The sequence below is a fragment of the Arctopsyche grandis genome, chromosome 1 (genome assembly GCF_051622035.1).
Source record: "Arctopsyche grandis isolate Sample6627 chromosome 1, ASM5162203v2, whole genome shotgun sequence".
In the NCBI taxonomy this organism is placed as follows: Eukaryota; Metazoa; Arthropoda; class Insecta; order Trichoptera; family Hydropsychidae; genus Arctopsyche; species Arctopsyche grandis.
In genome coordinates this window covers 35,505,806-35,520,167 of record NC_135355.1, presented here as the reverse complement: position 1 = coordinate 35,520,167, position 14,362 = coordinate 35,505,806, and the positions used below count along the sequence as shown (strand labels likewise).

Here is a 14,362-nt window from a genome sequence, read left to right as displayed (position 1 = left end):
AGCTTCACTTACGATTACAATTCAGGAAAAAATTTGCCTCTTATTTGCTCGTTTTCATACTTTGTCATCAACTTAAGTCAATGTATCCTTTTCCATTACGATGGAGAAAAAAAATCGTTTTAGACGCGTTTGAAATTTGAATTTCTGAAAAGTGCCTGACGTTTATCCAGTTTTTAATTTTTAACATAGATGGCGGTAGTAGAATAAAATTATTGGTATTTTTATTCAAAATAATAATTTTATATACAAATTATAGAAGAGGTATGTTTTTAAAAAACTTTTTTTTTTAAACAATTTTTATCCATGGCGGGGGCTATTTGCACTGGAGGTCGGGGGTATGTGTCCGGGGGGTACATGCCCGGATACCACATTATATGATGTACATACAAATATTCAAACGGTATTAAGCACAACTTAAAATTTAAACATATGATTTAAGAAAAAATAATAAAAAGACAAGATGAATTTTCGTAGACTTTTCCTAAATACGATGATATAATTTATTTTATTTTTGACTAGGAAATTCATTGGCACACTTGGTGAAGCTTCAGAAGCTGGATTTGTCACACAATTTCCTGCGAGCTTTGACCGCTGACTTGGTGAAACCACTTCAGGCACTAACGGACCTTCGTCTCGACGACAACGACATTTCAATAGTGGCCGGTGATGCGCTCTCTGCGGACGTCATCTTGGATAGATTCACCTTATCCGGTACCATTATATTTCAACAACAAGCAAAACTTTTCCAAACGATGGCAGACAATCACGCAAAACTTTATCCCATTTGAAATTTTCAGAGAATCCGCTCAATTGCGATTGTAGTCTGCTGGAGTTCACCCAATGGCTGCAGTATTCGACCCACCTGTCGACGGCTGACAGATCGACTTCGATTTGCACGACCCCTCCGAATCTAGAGGGTGCTCTTTTGCTCGACTTACCCCCGAAAAGATTAATATGTTCTGCCATAGATGATGATTCAACGACGACTTACGTTCCCGATACCATGACTACGATGCTGGCTGCTTATACAGCTTCTTTGGTTGCACCCGTTTTGCCTATGTCTGAAGGCAATGGTGATTTGCCGATTTCAAAGTCTCAAGTAAGCATCCTTTATTAAGTTATTTATTTATTTACTTTACATATACGGCTGCAAGGACCATTGAACAATAATATAAATAGAACAATAAAACAAAAAAAAAAAACAATATTAATATAAGAAAAGAAAAGAAAAGAGTTTTAAAACTAATTGAATAAATAAATGAATGAATTAAAACAAATAAAATAAAATGCATTTAGCATTTGTATAAATCAGAAAAATGATGATGCAACATTTTTTTTAAACTATGTTTACTAATATTAAAAAAATCAAATTGGCTAAATTCGTTTCCCAGTTTATGAAATCGGGGTAACGTTCAATTTTTGTTATAGTGGCATAATTTTTGATCTGTAATAAATAGTTGCATCTGGTAAATCTCCCCGGTGTATGAAAATTTATGAGGTCCACTAATTCACTACAGTCCATAGCTCCACTGAGAACACCAAAAAGACATAATAAATCATTGATTATTCTCCTGTCACAAAGTTTGATCATATTCAATTTAATATACTTGTTGGTGACAGGGTTAGATTTTGTAAAAAAATTATAACAATGAATCTAATAAATCTATTCTGAATCCTTTCAAAGGAATTACTATGTACCTGTGAACTAGGGAACCATATTGACGAATTGTATTCAAATCGATTCCTTACCAATGAGAAAAATGATAATTCAATTGTGTTAATATTGTTAAAATGAATTGAATTTCTTATAACAAAGCCTAAGATTTTTGAAGATCTTTTAGTGACATAATCAATATGTCAACAAATAAAAAAAATTACCCATCCAAAAGATAGAACTTTGCATTTTCTCAAAAAGGCATATTACATAATATCGCGGCACAAAATAATAAATTTATAAAATATTTAAAATTATTGATCGTTAATAAAACTATGTACATACAATGTAATGGCATACATTTGTCTGTTTAAAATAGATAAAAACCATTCGAATTGAGTTTGTAAAATACGCTTTAATGCCGTGTAGTTATTGTATGTATGTACGAATGTGATATGCGTATTATGTACTATGCAGTTATTAAAACTGGCCAATATTTGCAAATTTGTTCATTTTTTAGGAAGGCTTCAAACGTTGTTATTTTTAGTTCTGATCGATGTGCTTTTGATGGTTCAACCAAAATTAAATTAACAACAGATTTTGTACCAGTAAATTCAAACTATTATTTTTAATTAATATAAATCATCATAAAGCAGATTTTGTTCAGTTAAAAATTCAATTTTAACTTTTAAATGAATAATATTATAGAATCGTTAAATATTGTGACTCATATGTAGATACATACATATTTATTTTAATTTATACCAGGCAAGTCTCGCAGGTAACCTCAATGCGCCTTCTTGGCCAGAAACATTGTACATTTGATACAAGTATTATTAGTATTATTCAAAGTAAATATGTACATATCAATTAAAACTCACAGAGGCATCTATGATCAAATTTGTAAATTTGCAGCATTTTTTAAAGCAATTCAGCAAAATTCAGTAAATACATATATATTTGGATGTTAATTGATATTCTTGCGCAGGGGTGGCTTTTTATTTTATCCAAATAATAGCATTTATTGGGTGATTAAGGAGATCCACGCACTGCCAGTGTTCCGTTCAGAATGCCTTGGTATGGCCTAAGTGCCTGCTTATAAAGGGCAGGTCGCTCAGTGCATCTTCCTCGACACGTTTGTTTACCAATTGTTATAGTCTCGTACCAGATATGCAGTCCCACGGTCTCGTACTGTCAGTTCTGAGAACTCTAGCGGGAAGTGGCCGGGTGCCGTTACCGACATTGTTAGCCGCCAGCACTTAAGCCTGGAGATAATCCTCGAAAACCAATTATAACGGCGGCTCCTTTTAGCATATGCTACACTATCAATTAACATCCACAGAGACATTTATAATCAAATTTGTAAATTTTCAGCTTTTTATACAATTCGATTTGCAAGAAAATGGGTAAGGTTCCCATTTTTTTGAAACCGTTTCTCAGAACCCATTAGCACTTTCTTCAAAGTTTTATATGCTAACCACTATTCTGTTTATTAGTCGATTAGTCTACTAGTCTATTATGCACTAACATATTTAATCAAATGTTTTTACTACATAAATATATCTATGTATATATGTGGCAACAATCGTTTTTACATACCTCCTTTACGTTTCACATGGCTTTCGTGTCAGTGGTCATTTTTATCTCTTATCCGATCGTTTTCATACTTTGCCATATTGTTCATTTTTGTCATCAATACACGTTAATGTATCGTCTGCCATTACGTTGGAGATAAAATATCGTATACAACGCGTTTTAAACACGCGGAAAGTAAATCTCCCTGACGTTTAATAAGCGTTCGTCCCGTATCTTCCAACCTGTTCGCCTTGATATGGCGATATAAGATTTTAATTGTTTAAACGCCTATAATTCACTCTATATTTTATGAAATTTGCTCTATTGGTTCTCGTTATCTCTAATATATAAATATTTATAGTTTTAACTCTCATATGTATATATAAATCAATATACACGATATATATTGATTTATGGCCAAATGTGTCAAATCTGACATTTCACGGCTTAAAGTATACCTCTTCACGGAGTTTTATCTGCGAGATAAGTATTCAATAAGAAGTTATGTTGTATCTAATTGTTAATATGATTTACAATAAGCTTACATACATACAATTAGTTCAACAGCTACCCATAACCTCAAATTGCATTGTTTATTTCTTCAAAACAAACTTTCTTACCAATACAAGCTACACATGTATTCAGATCAAACAGTGATAGTTTTATTTTTAGTTATTATTGAGATGTTAATACTCTTGAATTAATGCAAGCATTTACATATGAACCTGCTATTTATGAACGATGTTTTTTGTACAGAGAAAATTTGAAGTAAATTCTGCCACATATTCAATTTGTTACTTTTAGTTTTTGAACGGAGTTTCTTTCTAGCAATTTCGAAACGAACCATTCCATTTGACGTACTTTCCCATTGATTTAATTATGTTTGAACTTTTCAGCTGACTCTAACCGATTTCCAATACGACGGCTCGTTGGTTTTTCTACAATGGTCGGTCCAGGCAGATGCCATGCCTTATACGTGCGACGCCGTTTTTGTATACGAAGAGATCGGAGAACACGAAGTATTTTTAAGCTCCGAACCCTTGCATTGCGATTCCAATGCAGTTCCGAATGCAGTCGACTTGAAAATCACCGTTCCAGGCAGCAGGGACTTGAAACAGGGCCACAAGTGAGTGCAACATGCAATTTTCCGTGTCGTGGAATAGAGCAGTCCTTTGATTTACTACCCCGATTAATTTACAGGTACAGATACTGCCTGGTTCTGCTGCAGAGGTCCAAGTACAGCTACGTATTAACTCTGGTGCTCGGCTGTAGTGATATTATACCACTTCATCCAACAAGTGGTGTGGGAGTGCATCAAAAGGACCCATCCGTGAGGTAATGATCCTAACCGCTCCCCTTTTCGCCCGTACGAATGGACTAACCCCACTTCAATTATACTTCAAAAGAAGTACTGTGTTTATGTATGTATATAGAAAGCTGGGGGAAAAAATGCATGCCTTTAGATTCAGCTCTTGCTTATTGAATTTATTCTTCAAATATTGAGTGGAAAAAATATCGAGGCCAATTAGTTAGTGTTCAACGTATAGCGGTACAATCTCGGATGAAAGTCTACATGGTTTCAATCGAAATAGAGATCTTGTATCCCAACGAATGGATGTAGTTCTACGTCGGAATACTTTTGCGGGATTTAACTTCTTATTTTCGGCGCAGAATTTTATTGATGCGATAAATGTCGCCCTCGCGAGGACAACGCCATGACTTGGCGCCAAGTTTTCTCATGTTTTGGAATGGACTCGCGTATAAAAATACGTTATGACATGTGTTTGAATTATGCAAAATTATCCGAGGATCTCGAATTTATAGAGCGCCATTAAAGAGCAAAACTACTCTCCATAGTAAAGCATAAATTTTCTTGTAACGCGGTCAGGTACTTGTATTCGAAGTGTGACTTGTTTATGATATATTTTTGCGGTAATTTTTCGTTTTGAATTATTTTTATTGATAGTTTACGTCAACTGTTACAATATACTGGTTTTTTTTGTGTATAAATATAATGATGAATATTTGATAGTCCCTGCTGCATAAAAAGCCTCATTTTTTTACAATACATATGTACATATATGAAATTGAATCTTGTCTGTTCTCTCGTAGTGAATTTCTACACCCTTTGAAATAAAATTTTCCAGGTACTATTTCTTTGAAATTTTTACGTTTGAAAACAGCTTTATTATTTATACATAATATTCTCTTTATGTTATAGAAAATTTTCTAAAAAAATTCATAGTTTAATTCCATAAATAACATTTTATTTTATATTAATTCATTTTTATTATAGGTTCCCACAAAATGTAACCAATCTTGCACTTTAATACTTGCCAATCTCGCACATTAATAATCAACAAATTCAGATTTGCGACGAATTTGCGAGAAATTGAGGGGGGGGGGGGGAATGGAGGAGAATGCCATTTTTTCGTATCAGTTAAAACAATGAAGTTAGATAAATGGCAAATTAATCGAATCATTACTCAATTTCAGTCGGGATTTGAACCCACTACCTCTGTAATGGTAAACAATGTCTTAACAAGTGAGAAAACCTGTATCTTATACAGATGTATAAGTAGAATTTTATTATTTCATTAAAAATACGTTATTTTTATTCAATTTATTTTCAAAAATATCTTAAGCTTGAAACAGTTCCGATTTAAAAGCTGTTTAATTGAGTTGTGAAGGGGCGGTAGAAAGTCGCCTTTGAATATCTAGCTTTGATCCGACACAAGATTCCAATGTAATTTTCAATTATGTTCATTAATGATTAAACTCTTTTAGCTTCATGTCGGAGATTCTTCAATTTTAGCTAAAATATGAAATCATTTGATAAACATAAAATAAAATATAAAATATTGTCAGTAAAAAATGAAAGTGATATATGTATATGTAGAGTGGAAATGGTTCAAAATCAGATCACAAATTTTTGACCCGCAGAAATTTTATGTAACTAACAGAAGCTAATAAAATCTTCCTATTTTGGCTTATTTTGAAAAGCATTGTGAAATTTGGATCAAATGTAACAAAATATATTTTTTCAGAAAATGTAATATAATATGTCATATTATTAATTGGAGTATCATTAAATAGTATAAAGCAAATTTGGTGATTCTAAATTAAAAAATGTAGATTTACATAGGTTCAAACAAAAAACATTTACAAAGACAAAAACAGACTTGAGATTAAAACAAAAATGATGAAGAAAATTGTATAAAATAATCAAATTACATTTGTTTCAAATATCTACTGTATAGTTATTAATATACTAGTTGTTTTACCCGGCTTCGCTCAGTATTTGTAATATAAACAGCTTGATTTTTGATTTTTAAATGCTTTTTATTATTATGAAATTATGTTCACAATACATATTATATCTATTTTAATAGCTACTGATCTACTGATCATTTTCTATTTTACAATTTAATTTACTTTGGTTAGTAATCATAGTATTATATTATTCTAATGTTAATCTACAGCATCATAGAAAAAAGAGCTCAAAAACCTATTATATAAACAGCTTAACCATGGCGAATATAATAGTAAATATTCATTTGTTTTTTTATTAAATTTATTTGAATCGAAAAAAATATAATATTCAACCAAGTGATTTGTCATCATAGAAAATTTATTTTGTTTAAGAAGTTCTCAACCAAAGATACTTACATAAAAACATACGTATATACCTACATACTTACATACAAAGTCTCTTTCGAAATTATATATTAGAAAAAATAAACAGTATAGTAATTAATATATGTATGTATATCAAATTATGATGCTTTTATGTTAAAATGAAAGTCATGATGTTGCAAATAATTACGTTCATTAATCTTGAATTTAATATCCGAAATTCGGTAAAAAAATTACAGCACTAATTTCGAATAGCCCTGTACAAATAAAGCTGTGTAATTTTATGACCGATACAATATAATTTTATAACCGGCAATAGCTTTCGATTGAAACTTGAATAACGTGAGCTGTTCATAATTATTATTTTAATAATATTATTGAAATTTATTTTCAGAGTCTCGGGCGTAAGGTCGAATGTCACCACCAATGGCACCCTCTCCATAGAAATAACCCTATTTGGATATCCACCAAACAGACCGCAAAACCTGGAGATGTCCGAAGACATGGAGCCGTCTCAGGAGCAGATAACACAGTACTTTGAAATGTTAAACAACTGCTACGTGAGCCTGGCCGTATTCGCACAGGGCTCGCTCATAGCCCAAAGGGACACGCCTTGCGATCGCACCTTCGTCAAGATGGAGGGCTTTCTCGAAGGACCCTACAGGGTTTGCGCATCCCTCTCCGAATTCCAGGTCACTGGACCCAGTTCTCGATGCGTCTCCGCTCAAAAGGTGGGCCAGCTTGAAACGGTCGCCACCATCAAAGGTGTCAATTTGGTCCTGATTGCGGCCTGTGTAGGTCTCATTTCGATTATCGCCATTTTGCTGTGGGCCTCCAGGAAGCTGCTGAAGAAGCCGAAGCAGTTCAATCAACCTCACCAGTGCTTTAGAGCTGATCCGCAGACTTGCGAAGATGCCGCCCAGCATTCCAGATACGTCAAACTGCATGCTACTACAAAATTTTAAGGATCTGCCACCACTTTGATTGTGGTCTTCTAAGAAGTTGTTGAAGAAACCGAAGCAGTTCAGTTAGCTTGACTGATTCGCAGACTTGCAAGGAGGCTGTGTCTAGAAATTGGATTGGAAATATTGAGGGTATAGTGCGAAAGAGTCAAAGTAATACTGTTTCAATTTCAATATTGCAAAGTTGTTGCGTAATTAATTATGATTAACAGAAAAAATTAGCGTCTTGAAAATGAATATGCACTTTTATTGTAGTCAAAGTTCAGTTTATATCACTTATGTGAGCTCAACACGTTTTTGAACATTTTTAATGCAGTTTTGTACTGTTCATTTTCAAGTTAATCATCTGGTTGCTTTTTACATATGTAAAATAAATTGAAAATATAAATGAAAGACTGAAATATAATCTTAAGTGTGTGTTGAAAACAAAACAATAACAAAAAGTCAGTACTTGGATTGCAGTTCTGTACATTTTGTTGACTTTGAATGCTATTATACTTTTTGCAAGTCTTTTATAATCTTTCATGATTTATTACTATTAAGATATAGTTGTACAATTACAACTTTAAACTGGTCATTTAGAGTTATAAAATATAATTCATCATATATGTCTGTAAGTGCTATCTTTGGCTTCTAAAAGAAGATACGTATTTGCCATCTGCATTAGAATCGATATTGATGTTTAATATGTTGTAATAAAAGTCAATCATATTATATATAAAAAAGTATTTTTAATATTAATTGAGTATAATTTGAAATATGTATTGTAAATTGTGTGATTTTATTTTTTCAATGCCATTGTGTACGAATGTTATGAAATATTTAACATTGACTGTATTGTTTATGTGCTATTTATTTAATTTTAATTGTAGATTTTGTCTTGCGAAAGACATCCGATTCTTTGGGATTTGCTTTAAATTTGTGTATTTGAAATTTTAATCGAATGTAAATATATAATAAGTGTACGTGTGTAAGTTTTATTTAAAAGTATATTACGTATGTATGTAAAATATTAATACTACTGACGACACCAAATAAGCGACAATTTAACTTTGTAAATATTTCATTTTGATTGAAATGTATTGTAGTAAATATGAGATGAAATGTAATTAATAGACTTAACTGTAACTTTATATAATAATTTTCATGAAAATATAGTGTTATTAAATGCATTTTTCTTTATTATTTTTGTTGAGAATTCAAAAACTCTCCACATAGTTAAGATTAATCTAATATTTATGGTTAAGTTTAATAGGGGAACACACGCAGATAAGAAAAAAATGGCCTTGTAAAAAAATATGGTTTTCTCATAAAAACCCAGGGGGGATTTTTTTTGTCCTTTATGCATGAAAAACGGCATTGTTCACTTCACGCGAGTGTTTTTCACTTATGAAATATTACAAAACCCCAGAAGGTCAACGGAAAATGTATGCCAAAAGCTTCGAGCTATGTAGATAATATTTCATTAATAAGCAAAATTTACTTTTAAAATATATTGTTAATAAATATGTACAATAAAGAAGAAAACTGTGAGATGGTTGCACCGATTAAAGAATACGCAAGAATTATTTTGAGGTAAAAAAAAATATATATTTCAAAGGAAAATACACACACTACAGCTTTAATATTGTAGCAAAAGAATAAGAACTTATCGTTAAAAAAAGAGACAAGAAGCTTTGTTCGCGCGTATAAAAGCTCGTTGCTGAGACCAATCGCAGAATCCAGGTCAAAGAGGTGCCTTCTGCCATTACATATACATATACATACATATGTATATATATATATATATAAAATATTTAAAGGTTTTATTACATCTGATATTTAAAATTAGTTAACAACTAAAAAGACCTAGTCAACATCGACTAGAAAAATTTCAGCCAATCAAAAATCACATCAGTCTATACACATGCATGCATTTTTAAAGATATTCGCCATTCCGTATAGAAATTTTTAAAATAGCTTGAGATATTATCACAAAGTACGGCGCTGCAAGAAGGTGAAAGAACACAGAACACAATGCACTTTTCTGAATCACAGATGCAACGTCATCTATGTATATGTATATGTAGAACGCGATTTGCAGTACAAAGTCTTTCTCCGACCGAACTTATTGTATACCATGTCGAGAAAAGTGTGTCGAATATGCGCCCGGTCGACGAGATGAAATCTCACCTTAAGTGCTAACTCAATATCATATATGTATGTATATACAATTTATTTAGTTTATTTTAAAAATCATATTTTTAATATATTTCAATTTATTCAATCAATCATGCACACTCTTATTAACAGATTGCTCTAATGCAACGAGTGTTTTATATGGATTAAGAATTATTAATTATATATTTACATTAAACACGCCATTTATGGCCAAACATCATACTGGAGTACTGCAACAAACAACGATTAAACATCCACAGAGACATATATGGACAAATTTGCAGCATTTATACGCATCAGTGAAAATCGAGATGCTGAATGATTTGAGAGAGATAGGACAGGAATGCCAATTTCATGGGACCATTTCAATAAAATGAGATAAATTGGCAAACTCTGATAATAAACGACCGACTTTGGAGTCACATATTCAAGGTGTGGCCAGCAGCATACACCAGGAATAGAAAATTTGACCGCTCAATTGAAACCATTACATGTTAACCATTGATATATGTATGCTGCTGGTTATATAATATGATGAATAATATGAATCAAACGGTATTAATTTTTCGATTCGATAGAACTATATTTAATATTCTGCCATTTCCATGTATATTTATTGTTTGGAGTATTTATTTAAGAATAAGTTTAGACCATTGTGGCATCTCACGATTCCCTAATGTGCCACAATGGTCGAAAAAATACAAAGAGATGAGATCGATAAATAAACATATGTATATAAATACATGCATATATATACAGACAACAAATTCATAATCATTAAAACAATAGCATTATAATAATAGCAGATAAAGTAAAAATATCAAATAATAAAATACAAAGTAGGTAATGCCTTGCATCTACATATAGCCAGCACCAATATATAAGAACCAGTCGCAAATAAAAAACATTCCTGCGAGGCCCAAATGGAAGAGAGATTATTTAAATTCCACTCATACATCACATTCAATTATGAATAATGATGAGCGCAGGCTAACAGACAAATAGGTTAAAGTACTCTCCAATGGAAGTTAAAGTACTCTCTGAGTTGGAAAATATAATATTACTTTCAGGCTCAGCAGCAACGATTTCATTGAGGATAGCTCTTGGAATAGGAGCCATTCGAAAAAGCACTGTGCGAGCAGGAGGTACAATCATCAAATTATGATGTCTATCATGCACATAATTAATAGGGACATAAAGTCCCAACTGTTCCGGCAACGATGGGCATGACGTATTACCACGTAGAAGCTGGAGAACAAAACAAATTAATGAGAAGTTTCTCTGAAGTTCAAGGGAATTATACCCAAGCATGTCCAAAAGGAAAAGGGTAGGTTAGTGTTCCTTCTCGAGAATTTCTCGAAAAAATTGCTAAATTGAGAATTCTCATTTCTCGAGAAATTTTATAAAACATTTTTTATTATACAACAATATTTTTTTTTTGAATATTTTCAAAAAGAATACAACCACTGCCTTTTATAATGCTACATTTGAAAGGGCGGGTTTATACATAATGTGCATACTTCTTAGAAGGGGTCTGGGAATGATTTCTAACTTTCTAACGTGCCTTATTTTATCTTATTTTGACCTGGACATTGCAAACGCGTCAATCTTTAGAAATACTCAATTATCCTCTGAATGCATTGAATACACAATATGCCAAAACATATATTTGTATTCTTGAATCCAATTATGCCGAATAAACGATACTTTACTGTGTTATATACATTTTTTCATTTATCGAAATTTCTCGAGGATTCTCGAGAAATTTAAGAAGTTAAATTGAGAATTCTTATTCCTCGAGAAATGAAAATCACTTTATATGGGTAATACTCATACTCTGTCCATATAAAAAATAAAGAAATTATTTTTGGACTTTCTCAATCATTGCATAGAAAGGAATGAATCACGTATGTACATATTATATTAAATCATTTTAAGAAGACCTAAATCTATGTCTAAAGTAAGTCATGTGTAATATTTGATTGGGTAATGAGTTTGCCGTTTCGCTTTAGAGTCTGCTCGAATGGGTCATAAGTATTAAATATTGCAGCAGGTGATGTGAAAGTCAAATGCGTGCATAGGTATGCAGTAGAATGCAGTATTATAATGTTATTGCACATTACTGCATATGCTGGTCCACGTTAATTTATGTCTCGCGGATGCTGCACCGACAGGATTCACAACTTGCCCAGGCTTGCCGCCAACTTTGCTCGAATTTCGTAACTAATATCACATCCGACTCGGATACATAAATAATCCCCCGTTAAATCCTCATAAGGATACACCCATTATGACGTATTCGTTATCAGGGTGAAGGAATATCATATTTGTACATATAATTAAAAACAGTGCGTTAAATAAATATCATACGAAGCGTATCCGCGTGGGAAGATTTAACAGACGCAAACTCAAAAAAACTTATGTGAAAGTTTAATTTCGTAATTTATAATTTTTAATGCGGACGGAATATTGGAGTTGAATCTTTGAATGAAAAAACGTAATTAAACTTTTAATTTGTTTCATTTCTTTAATGTTGTAATATAGCTCTAGATACATGAAAAGTTTTATATATATTATATCAGACTGGAAAATGTTGGTATCATTTTCATATTGAGAATTAAAGTGCGTTTACTTAAATTAACGTTTTTTTTTGTTTTCAGCGGTTTTGTATATGCAATGGCTATAATTTAAAAGGAACTTCCCCTCATAAAGGGACAAGAACGGCACTCTGGGGTAAAAAGAAAGCATTAAGAGCCAACCAGAAAATCCTGTATAGGCACAAAAGTATATATGTATGTATGTATATAATGAAAGGCAACGGATCAACAGTGAATTTATCATTTATATCAGGGGTTGGTAAATCAAATAGAATATATGAAAAATAATCTGTTATTATTTAAGTATGAATCTGATTTATTTTGGAAAATGGTTTCTAAGGAAATTACAGAAAATAAACATTCAATACATATGTTGTTAAATTCAAAAATAAAATAAAATTATTGTAATAAAATATTATATAATGTAGGAATGCAATTTTAATTATAACGGGCAATATATTAAATTTTTTTCAAATATATTTTCAGAAACTTTTATATAAATTAAACTTTTTAATAGTAAACGGTTGTCAAAGTGTGATTTTCAAAAAGTTTTTCTTATTAATGCATATAAAACCGTAAATATAAATCCAATGGCTTTTAATATCTAATAAATTTAATAACAATTGAGATTACGCGAATTTTCATAATTTGGAATATACAGGTGTTCCGACAATTGCGTGAATTAAGATTTGCAGACGAGGGGTTTGAATAAAAAATATATTGATTGATCTATTCAGTCAAGAGATGATTACGAACTAACATGTTACACATTTTATGATCTTATGTATATACTTATTTCTAGCAAAGGATTTGGTAAAGTTACACATTATATAATTGTGGTTTAATTATCCTGTTAGATAATATATTGATAATTGGTCACGTATAATTGTGGTTAGCCATCCTGTTTAGATAACATATTGATAACAGGCCACATCTAGGTGAGTGTTGTCTTGGTCGTAAAGGGCTGGCTTCAGTCCTTAACTCGCGCAAGACAAATATGCGCTGACAATAACGCTCAATACAAAAAATAAGGGCAGCCATTCCTATGTATCTTATTTTAAACAGTATAATAATATAAAAAATTAGCGTAAATTTTCGGATATTACTCTAACCCATTTATCTGGTAGTCTGCGCTCATCATTGTTTTCATGATTGATTGTGATTTATGAGTGGTATTTTGATTAACTCTCTTGCATTTGGGCCTCACAGGGATGTTTTGTATTTGCAGTTGATTCTTGTTTATTGGAACTGGCTGTAGGTGCAAGGGATGCGGTGCATCCGCTCTAAAATCGCCAGACAAATTGAACGACAGATTAACGGACGGCTGCTTTAAATGCAATTCTCGTCTTCTCCAATGATAGATTGCACATCAGATGACGGGTAACCTTTCGATGTGCATAGATGCAATTATTAAAATGGTAATTATTAAAATTTAATTGGATCTTTCAGGCGAGTTTAATAACGGAAGATTCGATAAGTTCCGAATCTTGCCTTATTAAACTCGCCAGAAAGATCCAACTCAATTTTAATAATTGCATCTGTGCACATCGAAAGGTTACTCGTCATCTGATGTTCATCATTCGAGAAAACGAGAATTACGTTTAAAGCTGCTGTTCTGTTAATCTGGCGATTTTAGAGCGGATACACCAAACCCAGGTGCAAGGCATTCCTTATGTTATATTTTATATTTGATATTTTTACATATCTGCTATTATAATTGCTATTTTTTTTTATGATTATGTATAAATGTATTTTTGTCTGTGTATATAGTACATACC

The 14,362-nt window shown here is 31.9% G+C and overlaps 1 protein-coding gene across 1 annotated transcript in view; it reads left to right on the top strand.

Annotated features, from left to right (window-relative positions):
• Positions 1 to 8,998, top strand: part of Lrt (Leucine-rich tendon-specific protein) — a 153,255-nt gene extending 144,257 nt beyond the window's left edge. The window contains exons 9-13 of the mRNA XM_077433551.1: positions 520 to 711; positions 798 to 1,099; positions 4,126 to 4,355; positions 4,430 to 4,564; positions 7,260 to 8,998. Coding sequence (XP_077289677.1) covers positions 520 to 711; positions 798 to 1,099; positions 4,126 to 4,355; positions 4,430 to 4,564; positions 7,260 to 7,830 — 1,430 coding nt within the window. The 3' untranslated portion in view covers positions 7,831 to 8,998. The remainder of the gene's footprint in view (positions 1 to 519; positions 712 to 797; positions 1,100 to 4,125; positions 4,356 to 4,429; positions 4,565 to 7,259) is intronic.
• The last annotated feature ends 5,364 nt before the right edge of the window (positions 8,999 to 14,362 follow it).